This window comes from Trachemys scripta, chromosome 19, assembly GCF_013100865.1.
Source record: "Trachemys scripta elegans isolate TJP31775 chromosome 19, CAS_Tse_1.0, whole genome shotgun sequence".
Classification (NCBI taxonomy): domain Eukaryota; kingdom Metazoa; phylum Chordata; order Testudines; family Emydidae; genus Trachemys; species Trachemys scripta.
Genome location: NC_048316.1, coordinates 5,321,121 through 5,340,374, shown reverse-complemented (window position 1 = coordinate 5,340,374; position 19,254 = coordinate 5,321,121). Strand labels below are relative to the sequence as shown.

Here is a 19,254-nt window from a genome sequence, read left to right as displayed (position 1 = left end):
TATAGGTGTCATTAATATCAGAGCTATAAAGCCAAGGAAAGAATGGTAGTTATTTCTGAAGAAAAGTAATTTTGATATATTCATGTCTAATAAATATTTATATAGCTATCCAAGGTGTTGGAACTAATCACTCTAGTTTTCCTTTAAAAGGGCAAATTTATCATGGTTTTATTTCAGGCTCAGAAATGTAGCATACACAGTAGTGCAATATTTCAATTCAAGAGACAGATAAGGTCACAGTAAAACTTCATAGCATAGTACTACTACAAGAAGTGATGATATAAACATTTTCTTACTCAGAGGTTCTGCTCACTGCAGATTGAGTCGGATCTACTCACTTGAGTGACAATAATGAGTAATTTTTTCTCCTGTTAGCCTTACAAAGATAAAGCAGCTATGGGAGAGGAAGCTGAATTCTATTCAGACTACTGCCTTACCCACATTATTAACTAGGGTCCTGCCACTAAAACTTGATTCACGCAGGTGGATTCTTGCACTGCACAGAGCCAGCTGCAGGATCTGGGCCTAAACTGCAATAATAGTTCCAAATGTTTCCTCTGTTACAAATGTGAGGGGAAAATTTTGTCCCACCGAATGTTTATTACTGGTGATAATGCATACAAAGAAATAATCCCTGTTTGATATTTGGATCCCTTGTTGAGTTTTCCAGTTAGAAAAAAAAAACATCTTTTTATATTCGTAAACTGAGCAAATGTGATCTCAAATTGAGAGGTGACAAACAGGGAAACCCTGCAAATGCCATATGTCAAGTCACATTACAACTGCACTTTTAGATAGCAAAGCCGTCTAGAGTTTGGAAAAATGGCATGGGGAAATAACTTGGGGCCTATATTTACTTTACCCAGAATCTCAGACGCATGAAGAGCCCGTCTCAGATCACAAAACGGACAGCTCAGCACGTAGGATTTAATCACCATTTTTTACCCTGACCGTTGCTCATTTGCGGGATGTTCCCAGGAAACAGGGGCTGGGACTGACTCCTCCGGACTCAACCCACTTCTTGCTAATTCCATCTCATCCTAAAAAGAAGAACAGGAGTACTTGTGGCACCTTAGAGACTAACAAATTTATTAGAGCATAAGCTTTCGTGGACTACAGCCCACTTCTTCTGAAACCTGTCATCTCATCCTAGTTCAGTCCCTCCTCTCAGCCAGACACCCCGCCCCCTAAGACTAGGGACTTCAAGCCCCATACGCCTAACCCAGAGCCCAGTGCTTAGGTCCCCCAGCACTAGAGACTGTCACCCCAGTGCCTCGGACCAACCACTCTGCAATCCCACCTCCCCACACCACTACTTCTGCAATCCCCGCACGAAGTACCAGCCTCCAAGAACACCCCCCCACACACACACACCCCCCCGCGTTGCCCCGGAAGCGGAAGCAGTTGGCTTTGACTCATCCTCCGCCATATTGGATGCTGTGGTGGAGGGCGGGGGGGGAAGGCGGAAGGAGAGACCTGGCCCCGGCTGCAGCGGCTCCGGCACCCGTGAGTAGTCGATGCCCCCGCCCCTCCCCCGGGACAGAGGTGGGAGCGGGGCCCAGTGCCGGGCAGTAGCTGGATGCGGCCTGGGCCGCGGGGCCGGGGGCGGTGAGGGGTCCCCCGGGGGGGGAGAGCCGGGAGGGGGCGCGTTGGGAGAGGTGGCGGGGGGAACGGCCCTCGGGGTGTGACTGGACAGGAGCACGCTGCTCCCTGCGGCGGGAGGGGTTACTCTGGGGAGGGGGGGGGGAGGCGCTCCTTGCCCCAGGCGCGGGAGTCTCGGGATCTTCCCGGGTCAGACCTGTGCGGCCCCCTAGAGCTGGGTCGGGGATTCGTCTCCCGCTGCCCCCGGGGGCCGGTGCTACTCACAGTTCGGGGCCTCCTTCTCCTTGACCTCTGCTTCAAAGGAGCGTTCACGTTGTTCCCTTCTTCTCTTCACGGACTCCCCTCTCTCCTGCGTTGCCTCCTGTAATTAGTGTCGAGATTTAACTAACGAACCCCCGGTGGAAGTTTGTTTCTTTAATGACTGGGGCTGTAGAGGTGTCCTAGAGCTGCTGCTGTTATCTGGCTGGGGACGTATTTGTGAGGGGCCAGGTGCATGAGGTAGGCGGGTAGGGACCAAATCTGTTGTAAGAGGAAAACTTGCACTTTCTGGGAAGCAGAAGTAAGCTGCAGTGCTTTAAAAAACTTGGGACCAACTGGGCTGCCTTGTGCCTTGGCTGTCCACTGGCCCTTCTAACAGAACATCTTAGGCTATTGCTCATGAAAGTATGTTGTTCTTCTAGCACAGGGAACTGCATCCTTCTCTTCAGTTCTCCTTATTTGCTTGTTTTGTCTTTAAAGTCAGAAAAATTCCTTAATGTTCAGAGAGTTCTCTGACCTATTTACACTGTGCATGCTATTGGAAGAGATGAATGAAATGCCTTCATTACACATAAAATAATCAAGGAAGAGACCCTGCTTTTTCAGAATTCAGGGATGGACATTGATTGCCTAGTAAACCAGAAAACGTAACTTCTTATACCTCATGAGTTTGTAAGGTTAATATATTTTTAAGGCAGAATAGTAATTTTATAGAGCCATATTTCATGTTGGTAGCACTCTGTTTAAAACTCTGAACTCTATTAAGTTCATTAGGCTAGTTTCAGTCTGCTCCCTGGCTACTGATTTATTTACAGTGCTGGATTTTGATAACCTCTCACTGTAAGTAAGAGAGGAATTTTATGCTCTGTTATAATGGTGTGTTATCAAAATTAAGCCTTATTTCCAATTCTCAGATATGAGATCAGAATTAGGTCTGTAATTGTGAATCCTTTTCAAAGTAAATTTCACAAGACACACTTCCTGCAATACTTAGTCCTGGGGGAATTCTGTACCACTGTGCATACGCAGAATTTATGTCCCCCGCAGATTTCTTTGCTTCCTAATAGAAAAATGACTTTCTGACGGTGAAGCAAAGGGAAGCCACAAGAGCAGTCATGCAGTCCTCCCCAGCAGTATATTTCAGGTGCCCAGGGCAGCTGGCAGAGAGGTAAAGTACTGTGGGGTGGGGGCTGGGGACTAGAGAAGACCCAGCTCATGGCTCCTACCCTGCGCCAGGCTCAGCTGCTAGTCCTGGCTGGGCTAGGGAGGACGTGACTTCCTCTTCCCTTGCACGGCATCTGGGGCTGGGTCAGACCAACCCTCAGACCAACCCCCAGATTCCCCCCCCCCCCAGCTGCGGGAAGCTCTGCAAACACCCCCACTTTCTGCACCTATCGCTCCTCAGCTGCAGGGGGGGAGGGATCCCTGTACAGAGAGCTGCTCCCCCATCTGCCCAACCCCCGTGCATCCAGACCCCATCATACCCAGACCCTCCCACTGACCCTCAGCCCCCCCCGTGCTCAGAACCCCCTTGATGAGCCCCACTTCCCCTTCACCTGGACCACCCCAACAAGCCACCCAGATCCTCACCCCACTGAGACCCAACCAGCTGCACGTGGATCCCCACTCCCCCAGCATCTGGACCCCCCACACCCAGACTCACCAGCTGAGCTCTGTTCCTCCCCCCACACTAAGCTTCTCTACACTTGGATCCTGCCTTGCTGAATCTGCTTGCCCGCATCTGGCATGGAGTGGCGGGGCCCTGAGGTGTTTCTGGGGCAGGCTCAGTCCTTGCACTATGTCAGGGTTGGATGCAGCCTCACTGCTGAGTCAGTGTCCCAGTGGGGAGCTGCAGAGTGATCTCCCACCTCTGTGCTGTCAGTGGCCTGTGCTCCCCAATTCCATCTTGGAGTCTCCACATTTATTTGACAAATAAAATGTGCAGAATTTTAAAATATTGTGTGTAGAATTTTTAATTTTTTGGCACACAACCTCGGGTAGATACTGTAGTTTTAATTACTAATGTTCTGTAAGTTTTGAAATATTGCTGCTTGTATCTTTAACTATTAAACATTGTAACACCTGTAAGGAATATTATGTTACATATTTCAAACCTATGCTATTTAAAATGCATCGAGAGAGGTTCATAATAACATAAATCAGGAAAATATACTTATTTGGTTTTAAAACTATGAATGTGCTAAAAAAACTTCAGTGACACTATAGACATTCAGATCTATCCCTGGAATAATAATTTTTTTTTTATCAGATGTTCATCCAAGCACTTTTCTTTTTGTAAATTGAATAATAATCACGACTTAATCAGATGTGAAGTTTTTTACTACCCATATTACAGAACAGAATGCAAAAGAAGGCCCGAACCTGCAAGAACTAGGTGTCTTTAACTTCATGCATAAGTGGTCCTATTGATTTCAACGGAACTACTAGGCCATGTCTACACTTACAAGCTTACCGTGGCACAGATGTACCAGTACAGCTATGCCACTGTAAGAGCACTTGTGTAGCTGCGTTATGCTAACAGAACAGAGCTCTCCTGTGAACATAATAAAACCAGCTCAAGGAATGGCAATAGCTATGTTGGCGTGAGAGTGTCTCCCGCCGACATAGTGCTGTGCACACGAGTGCTTATGCTGACAAAATTTATGTTGCTCAGGGGGGTGTTTTTTCACACACCTGAACGATAAAAGTTTTGCTGTCATCAGGGTGGATTTGATTTAAATCTACTATATTTAAATCATGATTTAAATCACTAGTCAGCAAGACTTGATTTAATCATGGATTTCTACATAAAAGTGCGTTCTTGTTGGTTGTTCTAACTTTAATACGTATTCTTCACAACTCAGAGACAGATGTAGGTTTCATTTTTAGAAGTACACACTGTAAATTTTTTAAGTGATTTATTTTGAAAACTTTTCAGATTAGTTTTACAGCTATATCAGAAAATGAATGATTGTTTGGTTATTTCATTTACCAAAGGTATTTGAAGCAGATATTTATGAAGTCATTGGGAAGTGAACGATCTCTAATTCAACAGGTTAATCATTAATGTTTGGAGGATTTTCTTGCCATGTTGTATTAGAAAGAGAACATCACCAGACAGACATATAAATTGTTTTATTTAACTAAAACAACAACATTTTGTATTCTGGATTTTTTCTTCAACAGCAAACATATAATATTTTAACAAAACAAGCATATGGAGATAAACCTATCTCATAGAACTGGAAGGGACCCCGAAAGGTCATCGAGTCCAGCCCCCTGCCTTCACTAGCAGGACCAAGTACTGATTTTTGCCCCAGATGCCTAAGTGGCCTCCTTAAGGATTGAACTCACAACCCTGGGTTTAGCAGGCCAATGCTCAAACCACTGAGCTATTTTTTAATTTAGTTAAACATTCAAGTTTTTTAAAATCAGGTTTGTTTTTGTTAAAATTGTTTTAAAGTAAAATAGTTAAATATTTAAAAAACAAAACAAAAATTAAATCCACTACGTCAGCCAGGTCAACATGAGAAACTTAAAATATTGGCTTCTGCAGCTAACTCAAAGTCGTCTTCACCTTCATTTTCCTGTTTGTTCATAACCTGGAAAAGAAAAACAAGTTTTCCTGCTTTTTCGGGTCCAAAGGATTTCTCAATTTGGAATGAATTAGTCTAAAGGAAGAAAATATTCTTCCTGCACCGGCAGAAGAAGCTGCTGCTGTTAAAAGTGAGATTATCTCTTCAACAGTCTCTGAATCCAAGTGCTTAAGTGACTTCCACCAGTTCACTGGTGTTACTTTCTTTAAAACATCATCAGCAAACATATATTTCTTGAATGGTTCTTATTCCCAAACTGGGTCTCTCTTATGGGTTGCTGCCAATATAGGTTTTCCTTTCTAGTGAGAGAATATGAATGGTATGGTAGATCTCAAATCAATGAAAGCTGCACTCAGGAAGACCTCAAGACTTCTGGAATATGCTGCTCAGTTTCACTTTTGTTTCTACTGCCTGTCTCTCCCTTCTCACATTTATCTCCAGATTTATCCTTGTCCAGATCTATTCTGCCCCCAACAATCTTCTATTCATTGAACTTTTTGAAACTTTGCACTTTTAGAGAGAGGTGTAAGGGATTGACTCTGTGTACACAAATTTGCAGATGGACAATAGGGTTGAGGTCTGTTATTTCTCACCTCTATACATTATTTATTTATTTAAAAACATTTTTACTGTTTTTGCTGGAGACAAATCCACAGTTTGGGAACTGAAAAACTAAGCATCTCTGCTGGTATCTTCTAGACTGAGCACTGAGGCCCATTGGGTAGATAGAAAGATTAACCTAAATAATCTATAAAGAAGCCTCTGGAACCCCATAAAATTGGGTCCCTATTCCATGAACTATTGGAACTCATTTACAAAACTTTTTTTAACAGTTACATGAATATATTGTCTTATGCTATAGAACTAGAATTTATAATCCCTATTCCATGATGAGAGATATAATGTATCTTAAAACTATCTTTAGATAGGTTTTTTCCTCAAAAAGCATTTTATCAAAAAAATCCGATTTAAAAAAAAAAATTGATTTTTATCCACCCTGGCTGACAGAAATGTTAGGGTTGACATGGCCCTAGTGTATGTAACTCTGTGCAGGATTGGGATGTTAGATCCTATTACAGATCTGATTTTCCAAGTCTCCATTGATGATTGAGTAGAAGCACATAATGAGAACATTAAAGATACTCAAATGAATATTGGTATCATTGACAGAAAGGAAACATTTCTTCCATGATGAAACATTTCCGTCGTTGTAGCCGTTCTGGTTCTGCTTTAGATTCGCTAGGTTTGAAAAAGTTTCAAAACTAATAATAAGGTAGTGGTAATAGAGGAAGTTATGAATAAAAGCATGTTGAATCTTTGAGTTTCTATAATGGTATTGCCTCTCCCCCACCCTGTGGAGTTAACTGAAGAGAAAAATGTATTTCCTCTCTTTCGCCCTGGATATTAAAAGGACACTTTTGTATTGTCAAATTTTAGGAGTCTTTCTTTGGTATACCTAGGATCGAGGTGTGGCTGAAGTTCTGAATTGTCACTATCAATCCTCTTACCTCTGATATTGTGATAGGGACTCCTTCCCATTACTGATTATTATTCCCATGTAAAAGAGGGCTAATACATAGCTTTCAGATTTTTACTATGCACTCAGAGAGAAATTTAGAGTTATAACATTTCATAAATCTTCAGATTGTCATTAGGAGCAAGAGCTTCCTTCCATCTATTTGTCACTATAATGCAGCATTTAATACAATTTACCGGTAATCTTCCTTGGTTTACTAATACTTCACCCATCTGTATTGCTTTAAGATCTTCAAGTGAAAAACTCTCTCTAAACGTTAATTACTACAGAGCTGAAATTGCTCCCATTATAACATAGAGCAACATAGTCCTGCCCAGAGATGGGAATCCAGGAAGTGTGAGGTATTACCTTTGGTGATGTGGCACATCTGCTCCGATTCCATATGATTTTGTTTGTGTCTTAAAGCAAACTGCAGAGCTTGTTTGTTTTTAACTGGAGGAGTGGAGGAGAATCCTAAATCAAAAGTATTGCATTTACTAATAATGTTTTTCACCTGAGTTCTGGGTCCTGTCTCTTACCATGTGAGAGAGAGTAAGGCAATATAAGCTCATAAAGGTAATAATTTTCCACTGTTGCTGAGATGTTCATTTTAGCGAAGATATGACTGACAACATCAAATGCTTCAAACAGTGCAGGAAAATGTTTCAGTTTAGGTGCTTATGGTGCCAGCTCTTGGATGGAACCCAAAGTACAGAAGACAGATTTGAATTTATCTAAATATGTAGTCACTTACTAATTTTGAGAGGAGGAGGGTCTTAAATACGTTTCTTAAATTTTGGTTTTGCAGTTTACCTTTAAAGGCTAAAGGTGTGGGGAGGGGAAGGGTAGTAGCACAGTACATCATCTCCAGTTTATTGTTTCCAGATTATTACTCTGATTTCTGGCATATCAAGGTGAGAACATCACTTAGATCGCTTGCCTCAGTTACTGTTTGTAATTTTTCCTAAAAATGTCTTGGATCCTCTCCCTCCTTTGTAAAATATATTTAACCCTTTCCTTTCTTGACACTTCCCCTGAAATAGAATGAATGAATGTCCTGTCTTTAAAAATGTTTCACAGAAGATACCTTTTCATTTCAAATAAAATATCAGATCACCAAGATACGAAATCACACACCTGAATGCTGATGCATGTAAAGTGTCTTAAAGTTTCACTATATTGAGTTTTCATTTTTAATATGTTTTCTGTATAAATGTCTTGTTTTCACAGCAACAATGTCCGAAGGGGACAGTATTGGAGAGTCTGTTCATGGCAAACCTTCAGTGGTGTATAGATTTTTCACAAGACTTGGACAGGTTGGTTTTATGTGAGAGATCATGTTAGGAACTAGTGTCACTGGATTTATACAATTTTTTTTTTTTTTTAAACTCATGACCTTTAGTTGCAGTAAAAAGAATAATTAAGTTACTGAGTACTTCAAAAAGCATTTTCCTTAAAATGAGTTTGCTTTTTAGAAATGGATGGTCTCATAACCATGATGACAAATACATAATTTAAATAATGTCTCTATCACTATTTGAATGTTTAACAGTATGTATGAATATTTATTACTGCATTAATGCCCTCAGCATGCTAGTTGCTCGCAGATGAAGAGACAGAAAGCTTCATGTAACCATAATTAATTCAAGCAATTACTGTTTGGTATTAAAAGCTAAAACTTATGTTTTACTAAACTATGAGTACTTATGTAGATTAGACAACATAGTACACACATTTTTAAAAGTGACGCGATTTTTGGATGCACAAATTTTTGGATGAACACCTTAAAGAAGCCTGATTTTTCTTTTCTTTTTCTTTTCTTTTCTTTTCTTGGTGGTTTTCAGCACTTTCTGAACATTTGCTCCCCTTAAGATGTTCAGAGTTAGACACACACATTTGCTAATGATTTTTAAAACACTTAGAGCATAAGCTTTCCAATAGCCATAAAAAATCTTTTTTGTCCTGTGGGTAACTCGGGCTCAAAATCTGATTTTGTAAACAGAAGACTTAAACATAACGTTAATGGAAACTTATTTATGAAACGGAAAAAAAAATCAGTTTCTCTAGTTACAACTTAAAATTGCCAGCCAGTTATACTAGCGTTTAAAAACCAGAAATTGAGTGACTAGAAATGAAAGTGAAATTTGTTAGCAAAGCGTGACCTAACTGAATAAAATGTAAGCAAGTAACCAGTCTAAATAGTGCCAAGTAAACCTGAGTTCTAAAAATGTTTTTAATCTTTTAAACTATGATGTTTAACCAAAAAATGTCCCTTAAAACTTGTGGTCTTTCTGACACTCATTTAAATTACTCTATAATAGACCATGTTTGTGTATAAAACATTTTACATTTCATTCTAGATCTACCAATCCTGGCTAGACAAATCTACTCCATATACAGCAGTACGATGGGTTGTAACTCTGGGTCTGAGTTTTATCTACATGATTAGAGTTTATCTACTACAGGTAGGAAAACTAAATTTATCATGTTTAGAATAACATTGTAACTTTAAAAGGAATACTTTTATTAGATTGTATAATCCATTTCACTAAAACACTTGCTAAGAAATATTGGATCATATGGGTCGAAGTGAGAATATTTTAAGTTTACATACATGGACATGTAATGAAATAATAACTTCAAGATGGAAACAAGTTTGGTAGAATAAACAGATTCCTAAACCAGCTACTTTCGTGTCATGAAGGAGTTATAGTTAAGTACATATGCGTGTCTTTTTTGACTACTCATCTTTTCCCTAGGAAAAGCTTTGGTATGCTTTGTGTGAAGTGAAAGTACGTTGTTTTTTTTCCCTCCAATTAATAGCAATTGTAATTTGAGCTGCTACAATCTTGAAAGGGATGGTTAAGGTTGGCTGTTTTGTTTTGTAGCAGGAGAAAGTGGGAAGTGCCACTGTTATGTTCTAATGAAATTGCATAATAAACCTCTTAAAACTTTCATTCATGTTTTAGCTTCCTGTTTAAACCTTAGCATCTCATTCACGTGCCAGCATTCCTCTCCTAGCACCGAACCTATGAAGAATTTCTTCATTACCATTATTTTATTATCACTGGCAAGCAGCAGACTGCATCTCCACTAACCTGTTTTCTCTATTTTATGCCAATCCAAAATTCAGTTAAGCACTTTAGAACCAGTATTCCCAAAGCTGCCCTAAGCAAGAGTGCAATTATTTTTTCGTTGCTCAGTGATATTCAAAGAGTAACATATTTCTGATAACTTCAGCAGTGTCCCTGTTTGAGTGCTTGACCTTCTAAAGATTAAAACCTCTAAGCCTGAAAACAATACCAAAAGTAATTGCAGGAGGCTCTGAAATTGAGTAACAGCATCAAAACTGCTGGAGCACTTGAACTTTTATGTGAATTTTCTTTGGGTACTTTCCTTCCTGAAAGAACTTTCAGATGATCCAGTCTTGGTTTTCATATGTAAAATGTGGCTGCTATTAGCTATATATAGCCCATATTCATTAGTATTCCTCTTCTAGGGCGCAATCTGGGAAATATTTGAAACGGAATGTCCTAAACTCTTACTGACTTTTGTAGGAATTGGAGGCACTAAGTATCTCGTAGGAGATGATCTGCACCACTGCCCTCAACTCACGTAGATGTCAACAGGAGCTGGTAGTGCTCAGCACTCGGCAAAGTTATATACCACGTAAACTTAGAATCATTCAAAGGCTAATACATTCAGGTGCCTATCTAAAGAATACAATACAATTTATTCTGGTATTGCTGCCTTCGGAAAAGTTGGAGGAAAATGAACCAAGAGTTGTGACAATGTTATCTGTATGTTAGAGCCTTATAATTTTTTTTTCCTCGGAGGACAGGTTATTCAGCCGTAACTTCTTCAGTTGAAAGAGATTACATTCTGATATCCATGCACTGTGATGTAATCCTTAAATGTCTTTAACAGTGTGTATGCAGTGTAGTTGTAGCCATGTCAGTTCCAGGATATTAGAGAGACGAAGGTGGGTGAGGTACTATCTTTTATCGGACCAGTTTCTGTTGGTGAGAGAGACAAGCTTTGAAGCCACATAGACTTCTTCAGCTCTGTGTGGCTCGAAAGCTTGTCTCTCTCACCAACAGAAGTTGGGCTGATATTACCTTGCTCACCTTGCCTCTCTAATGTGTTGTCATACAAACTGACAGCTAATTCTAGAAATAACTGTATGTGCTGTTAGAGACTTGTTAGACTGTTGTTCCCAGTGTAGTTTATTTGCTGCAAGTAACTGTTTTACTAACACACTTCGCATGAACGCTAAAATAGAAGTCTAGGACAATTATATTTAATCTTATAACAACAAGATTTAAGGGACTTTGTTACTTATCTTATTTTCTTATCAATTTTTTCTGGAAAGGGTCTGTTGCAAATTGCCCTCTCCAGTTTAAGCTGCTGGAACAGATCTCTGCTATATTGTAACTTCCTTAATTCCTTATTTAATGATGTATTTCTCAATATTCCTCCCCTTAGACAAAATGCATTATGCTTGCATCTTATCAAAAATTAGATTTTGCTTAAAGGGACACAGTTGGCTTAAAAATAATTATTTTTAAAGTGGCAGATATCCTTTTCCATTACTAAACACCATAGATTCTTAAACCTGCAAGGACTACAAAAATATTATCATTATTGTGGTTGTGTACTTTTTGTGCTTCTCTGAGTTTGGACAAAGAAACTGAATGTGGTGTTTTGCTTACTAGTTTGTCTCACTACACCCTACATCCTACGCATCTTCTTCCAATTAAATAACATCATAAAATCTTTACTGTTGTTAGGCTTTATAAAACACTTAATTTTCAAAATCTAAACTAAATTTCAAGCCTAACTAAACTTTCAGATATTTCCTGCTTTGCTTACGTTCCCTTTAATTCATTTAGTCATTCTTTTACATAGCTGTAAGTGAAAGTAGCTAGAAACATTCCATAGTAAATTTTTAGCTTACTCTGTTACAGTAAGAAACACTGGACAAAAAGGGCAGTTGAGTTATAGGAACCAACCAATTGCCAAGTTGGATCAGATCTGCATGGGTGGTTTTTACCTATTCACACAGAGCCTAAATACTTGGGTTTCATGCAAGTGGAGTTTCTTGCACCCATTGTACGTCAGCTGTTTTAAAAGTGAGTCCAGAAAACTTGTCACTTGCAAATAAAAAAGTAATTGGGGGAAGGAACCGAAAACAGGTAAAACAATTTGTGCTAGTCTTGATAAACAAGTATTTGAAGCTGTTTTCCATGAAGTTTTCAGTCTGACCTTTTGTTGTTGTTGTTTTTTTCTTTCCTAGGGTTGGTACATTGTGACGTATGCCTTGGGAATCTACCACCTAAATCTCTTCATAGCTTTCTTGTCGCCAAAGGTAGATCCCTCTCTAATGGAAGACTCAGGTATAGTGGACATTACTCCCGTTACTATAATTTTGAACATAAACTGTTTTCCAAATCACTTAACCAGTTTCATCTATCTTCACGTGAACAAACGTCTTCAGAGAAGAGTAGAAAATTCTCAATAGTGAGAACAGAGTTCGAGTTTAAAAATTAACAGTGCAGGAAGGGTCTCTAATCGTTGCTTTCATCTAAGGCAGTAGCTCTCAAACTTTCCAGTCTACTATGCCCCCTTTCAGGAGTCTGATTTGTCTGCTGTTACTCCTCCCTCCCTCCCCCCGTTTCACCTTGGTTAAAAACTGCTTGCTTACAAAATCAAGCATAAAAATATAAGTGACACAACACACTAGTACTGAAAAATTGCTTCATTTCTCATTTTTACCATATAATTATAGAATAAATCAATTGGAATATACATGTTTTACTTACATTTCAGTGTATGGTACAGTGGTGAGCAACCTGTGGCCCATCAGGGTAATCTGCTGGCAGGCCGCCAGATAGTTTGTTTACATTTGCACGGCCGCCTGCAGCTCCCAGTGGCCATGGTTCACCGTTCCTGGCCAATGGGAGCGGCGGCCAGCACAGACTGCAGGTTGTCCACCATTGGTATAGTATATAGAGCAGTATAAACAAGTCATTGCCTGCTGTAAAACTAGGCAAATACTGTATCTAGATGAGCTGATGTACCCCTGGGAAGACCTCTGAATACCTCCAGGGGTATGTGTACCCTTGACTGAAAACTACTGATCTAAGGATCTCAAAGCATTTTACATATTTAATCAATTGAGCTTTTGAAAGATTCTTTTTTTTTTGAGGTTCAAACAAAGGCACAGAGGACCTGTCTACACAGGCAAAACTGAGCTGAATTCAACTGAAAACACACACAGTTCTTAACATCTGTGTAAATATATAATTATTTTATACTGGTCATGCTAGGCTACCACATGACCCACTCTCTAAAAGATATTAACATCTGCGTAGACACAGTTTAAGGTGGGGGTGGGATGTTGTAATCAAGTAAGTTTAGTTAAACTGAAAAACACACCTCCTTTGACTCATTTAGATGCAAGTAAAAAGTTATTTCCCTAAAATCCCAAAGCCAGTCTGTCAGATGAGAATAGAATCCAGGAGTCCCGACTCTCAGCCCTGCACTTGAACTACGTGACCACAAAAGCTTTTGAATAACTTCAATTATTTGTTACAGTCCAAAACCACAGCATGTACATTGAATGTTATATGAATACATTATAGATGGGAATTAAATAGATTTTTCTCCTATAGGTTATTCCTTGACATTGCTTATAAGTGGTGGCATATGTAGATGTGTTAACATGTCTGTTCCCAAACAAATGCACAGTGGGGCTTTAATGTATCCTCAGATTTTTACCTTTCAGTCTGTTTATGGTATCTGTTTTCAGATATTTTAAAATTACTTCCTCAGAGTGGAAAATATTTTTGAACGCTGGAACTAGGTTAGATATTGCATAATGGTCTGAACTTTTCTGGAGATCTGGGTTCAATTGTGACATCACTCTCAAAACAAATATTATTTGATCAAGCATTAGCAACTCGTCCTTCAGTGATCAATTTTACACAAATAGGAAACTTGAACTCTTGCAAGGAGCTATTCTGTTCTGGAGATAGGCTTTGTATATAATAGTGACAGTAGGAAAGTACAGAATCTTTACTATACTGATCAATTAAGGGATGATTTACCTCAAAAGATTGACTGATTTATTTTTTATTTTTTTATCCAGATGATGGTCCTTCATTACCCACAAAACAAAATGAGGAATTTCGACCCTTCATTAGAAGGCTGCCAGAGTTTAAATTCTGGTGAGCGGATACATGTGCCCATTCTCTTAAAAATAAAAAGCATTTACATCAATGTGTCAAATAAGTCACTTCCAGTGTATGGGAGGGATTAATTATGTAATTTATTTTTAAGGCATTCTGCTACTAAAGGCATCCTTGTTGCAATGGTATGTACATTCTTTGAGGCTTTCAACGTTCCGGTATTCTGGCCAATCCTTGTGATGTACTTCATTATGCTATTCTGTATCACGATGAAGAGACAAATCAAGGTAATGTGCTGAGATCGGATTGAATCTTTTTGAAGATAAAATATCACCGCTTAAGAGTGTCTTTCCATGTTGGCAGCCAGATGATCACTGTGCATGTTTATCTGTGTGTGTATATATAGTATGGCCAATATTTTTAAACTAAAGTAACTAAGTGTAGGCACTCTTCAGCACAAACTGTAATTGGAAATATAAATACTCAATACTCCTGAAAATCAAATCTGTTTAGACACCTAGATATCAAATTGTTAGCCCCCTTACACCCATTCTTCAAAGGATTCAGATTTATCAGAATATCTTCTGAAGTAGTAAATTTGGTGCTTATAATGGATAATATGCACCATTCATCCATGGCATTTCTAAAGTATAATGCCCAAAGCAGACTATTGGGATCTCAAATTGGTGTTGGGTGTTGTGAAAAACTTGGCATTTTTAAAAAGACAAACACAGCAAAGTAATTCAGGTTGGCTTTGATACATTTTCTATAGCTTATTGGCTTATAAATGGAAATTAAAAATAAAGATTTTGAAAATGTCTCATTCTGAATTTTGAAGTAGTATATTTTGATTCATGATTGTAAAGTGAGGACTAAGGGATTTACAGTAATACATTTATGCTGCTTAATCCTTTCATGATTAACCATCTTGACTATTCCATACTGTGTATCCTTTTTTTGTAAAGTTCGAGGTACAAACTCTCAAACAACCCCATTTCAAGTGTTCGGCATAGTGTATACTAATAATACAGAAAAAAGTGCCATTTAAATCCTTTGTGTAGCTTGTGACTGAATGGCATCTTATGTTGTTGAAGTTAAACGTTGTACATCTTATCAGTTGTAAATTAGTGATTATGCTGAAGAGCTTTGTGTATTGTGGCTTAAACTGCATATTATGGTGTTTTGATAGAAATATTACATCTGTCAAACAGTTCTGTTTAGCAACTAAACTGATGTCTTTTTGTTTACAGCATATGGTAAAGTACAGGTATATACCCTTCACACATGGCAAGAGGAAATACAAAGGGAAGGAAGACATGGGAAAGACCTTCGCTAGCTAGAAGTTGAATTGAGCCTGTTGACTTACTCTACATATAACTACAAGAACGGTTTTGAGCCATTGTAACAATGCCTTTTTTCTTCATATAAAGTAATTAAGAGGGTGGTGACAAAGCAGTTGAATTTTCATTTTAAGAGGATGTTTCTATCTTTTGTCTGAAATATCAGTTTCTTGAAGAAACTGGCATTCTAACCAAATTGATTGGGTTAATTTATCTTCGATAACAAGTTGGAGAATCTTCGATATCCCATTGATTTGGGATCACGTGTTGTTTTCAAGGTCCACTGCAATCATTGTGGCACTGGGAGACTAATGGCTACAATTAGGTTTTTTTACAGTGTTCCTGCCCAGTATGACCCTGAAATGCTGTGCACATATGTGGAGGAAAATAGTAAGTTGGCACACATGATGCTGTTGTCTGCTTCATAATTGTGTGCTAAGTTCATACACAGGTCTGATAGGCCTTAATATATGCAGAATTTCAGCTGACAAGGTACATGCATGGTATTACTGGAGTGTAACCAAGTTAATAAAGAGTAGATAGGGTTTTTTAAAAAGAAATCCTAAATTCTGTTTTTTGCAGAAGGGAAATAAAGATTAATATAGCTCATAAGGAAACTCATTTGTGTTAGGTTCTAATGCCAGTTTCGCCATTGCATCTCATGGCAGATGCTGAAATTGGGCTCATTCATAATGACTCAAAACTTTGTTCTTAAACTATCATGATTTCTTTTGAGGGCCTGGAATTATAAATATATATATTTTCATTGTTATTAGTTGGAGAATATTTTGACTTGTTTCTTTGATACTTAAGGGTTTTTTTTGATTAACTTAAGTTTGCTTCATGCAGCCCCTTAAGAACACACCCAAACTGGCCATAGCAGACAAACGTTGTGGATTTTAACAGCTTTTCATTTTCTATGAAAAATATAGAAATAAATGACCTGCATGTAAACTTTTTGATGTGATACAGCTACAAACAATTTTATTAAGTGACTTTTTAATTCCAAACTTTATTAAAAGACCGTTGTCCCCCTTTCTTGTTTTAGTCATCTTTACATAAAATATATTGGGCTAATAATATTTATAGATCTGCCATTTTAAATGGTGTCAACACTTACATTTTCCTCTTTTTGTTCAAGTAACACATTTACTTAGTTCTTAAGAGTTCATTCAGTTGAATTATAGTTCAGGTGCTAGGATGAAACGAGTCCTTTGAATGCACTACATAGTGTAGCGGCAGCTTCAACAGATTCTTGCTATGGAACGCGTACAAAGGAACCCTTGTTGTTTGCTTGTGCAGAATGAAAAAGCCGCTAGGAAACCCTGTACACCATTAATTAGATTCAGCCTGCTGTAATCTTGAAAAATGTCCTATGGTTTTTAACCAGCATTGTGGAAACCAGTGTTTTTTTATAAAGTAAACTTGTTCAACTTAGTTTCATGCAAATTTGATTGAAAAATACTATATAACCATAAGCCCTTATCAAATGCCAATCATGAACACTGTTGCTGCCAAGAAAAACTAAAAGCCCTGAGTTTAAGAAACTGCGTTACCATTTGCTGTTATAGTTTTTGTAGTTTCACTTCTGACTGTGCCTGCAAATCAGGGAGATATGTAAAGTAGTAGTTGTCTTTGTATTCATTTACCTACAGAATTATTGGAGGCACAAAATAAGTGGCTGGTTGACTCCCTTTCAACATCAAGCCCTAAAGGTGAATTAGACTTATCTATTAAAACTGTAAAAAAGGAATATACTTGTAATTGCCGATTTGAAATGTAGTTCCTTTGCTCAGCTGCTGTTTTTCTCTCAGTGGCAGCTCATGATCAATACCTTCTTCTTTACTGTTGTTGTAGGTAGGAGTAGCTTGCCCCCTATGCACTGAGATTTTAACGATGTTCAAATAATGAGTAGTATCCCAAGCCGGACAAGTCTAGAACATGGTTTCTTAAAAATAACAAAAACAAACACACACCACCTGTGCAGTGATTGAGTGAACTGTTCTAAACTGTTTAAGCAGGCATTTTCTTAAACCACTTCTAAATATTTTCTTAGTGTTAAGTTCTATGTCTTCATCAATTATGGCTGAAAAACCTAGATCTTGACAGATACAAGAATAACTTTCTCGTACAGATTGCAACTGCCTTCTTTCTTGGCAGCATTATCCAAGTTCTACCATCAGTAATAGCTTGCTACATGTTTCTATATGTAATTAAATGTGTTGACAGTGATCTCTAAAGCTGCATATGCCTTGAGTCCTGGCTCAGGCCACCTTTCTCCCTTTGCTGTGTTGACAGTTAAGTTCAGGTGGGGTTTTCCTAGAAAGCCTTTGATATGAAAGGTGGGAGGGTAGGGACAGCGTATTCAGGGGATTTCACGTCTTTCACTTATCCAGCAGAGTTGTCTTGTTCTTCTGCATATATCAGTACCTATCTCTTTCAGCCTTTCTGTGTATGTGAGGGGAAGGAACCTAACTGTGTGGGAGTTTTTAGGGAGAGGTTGTCCACAACTCTTGCTATATGTTGCCTATATGGCCAGGACCTCTGCAGTATAGTTATTTTAACAGAAGTGCTCTTAACTTAGTATAGATTCATGATCTAATAAGGTATTTTCCAAGGCTTTTTCTTAACCTTTAGAAGCTTCAGTGAAAAGCTTATTTTTATGTAGTTTGTTATGCATGTCAAAGATTTGATGAATTCTGGATTTTTTCCCTCCGATAGCAAGTGAATAGCAATCTGAGTTGTACCTTTAGCTATCATGCAAGAGCAGAAAGATGAACCACAATGTTTGATTATGTTTTTCCTCCCAAACACTTTGTTTTTTGGATAATTGAATCACTAATGGTTTCTGGAAAAAAATCTTAAGCAGCAATGCTTTTGTAAACATCCGTCTTCATTTGCACTGTAAAATGTGTAATCAGCAGAGTTGATAGTGCCTATTGCCAAAAGGGACGGGTTCTGGGTAGGAGTGTGATGTTTACTAATCTTGTATTTTGGGCAATGGAAGATACCACTGCAGTCTGTGTATATATAATGAATTAATATAAATTCTTCATGATTATTACAGGAAGTGTCCATTACTGAACTTGTTCCTACAACTGTACATTCAGTGAGCTATTTTAAAACTTAGTGTATACAAAAGCATTTTGTATGCTGTGTAACAAATTGTTTAAAAAAATCTAATTTAAATTGCTAGACTACTTTAAATGTGACAATAGGGATCTGACAGTATTTTCCTGCAGCAGTGAGAAACAACAAACTAAGTGGTACATAAATGAACCTCATCTTCAGCACTTTTCACTGTAGTGTTCAATTTACAACAGCAGTTACATGTGCAAGGTGTGCTCATGTTCTATTGGAATTTGAGTTTAAATTGAAGCGGAGAAGTTTCTTACTGTTAACCCTAATTATGCTGTAAAAATAGAATGGTGCTATTAGGATTCATATTTCTTATGAGAATTTCCACTGCAGTTAGTCATAACTTTAATTTCTTCTACTCTAAGCATATGCACACATACTATTTCTACCTGAAGCTTCAGCAGGGATTGTTGTGGTTTTAGGAGAACAGGAAGGGAGCAAAGATCCAACATTTATATGCAAGTCTTAATCCTAAAACTTCCATAATACTAAAAGCATGCCACGAAAGGTTGTTTGGATTTAAGTCCTCCCACAGTGTTTGCAACTAACTGCAAGAGCAATAGTCTACTTAATATCCTCATTCTATAGCCTACTTATTGTTCAAAGTGAAATGC

At 38.4% G+C, this 19,254-nt stretch overlaps 2 protein-coding genes across 2 annotated transcripts in view; one reads left to right on the top strand and one right to left on the bottom strand.

Annotated features, from left to right (window-relative positions):
* Positions 1-1,073, bottom strand: part of MORN1 (MORN repeat containing 1) — a 144,207-nt gene extending 143,134 nt beyond the window's left edge. The window contains exon 1 of the mRNA XM_034753711.1: positions 946-1,073. Coding sequence (XP_034609602.1) covers positions 946-961 — 16 coding nt within the window. The 5' untranslated portion in view covers positions 962-1,073. The remainder of the gene's footprint in view (positions 1-945) is intronic.
* A 298-nt stretch (positions 1,074-1,371) lies between these two features.
* On the top strand, positions 1,372-18,566 carry RER1 (retention in endoplasmic reticulum sorting receptor 1). Its single transcript, XM_034753719.1, has 7 exons — positions 1,372-1,506; positions 8,203-8,288; positions 9,333-9,437; positions 12,269-12,368; positions 14,123-14,201; positions 14,314-14,449; positions 15,413-18,566. The coding sequence occupies exons 2-7, from the start codon at positions 8,208-8,210 to the stop codon at positions 15,500-15,502; spliced, it is 591 nt and encodes a 196-aa protein (XP_034609610.1). The 5' UTR covers positions 1,372-1,506; positions 8,203-8,207; the 3' UTR covers positions 15,503-18,566.
* The last annotated feature ends 688 nt before the right edge of the window (positions 18,567-19,254 follow it).

Coding starts and splice junctions, on each gene's coding strand:
- RER1 (XM_034753719.1), top strand. CDS start 8,208: ATGTCCGAAGGGGACAGTATTGGAGAGTCTGTTCATGGCAAACCTTCA. Junction 8,289..9,332: donor TTTTCACAAGACTTGGACAG/GTTGGTTTTATG, acceptor ATTTCATTCTAG/ATCTACCAATCCTGGCTAGA. Junction 14,202..14,313: donor CTGCCAGAGTTTAAATTCTG/GTGAGCGGATAC, acceptor TTTATTTTTAAG/GCATTCTGCTACTAAAGGCA.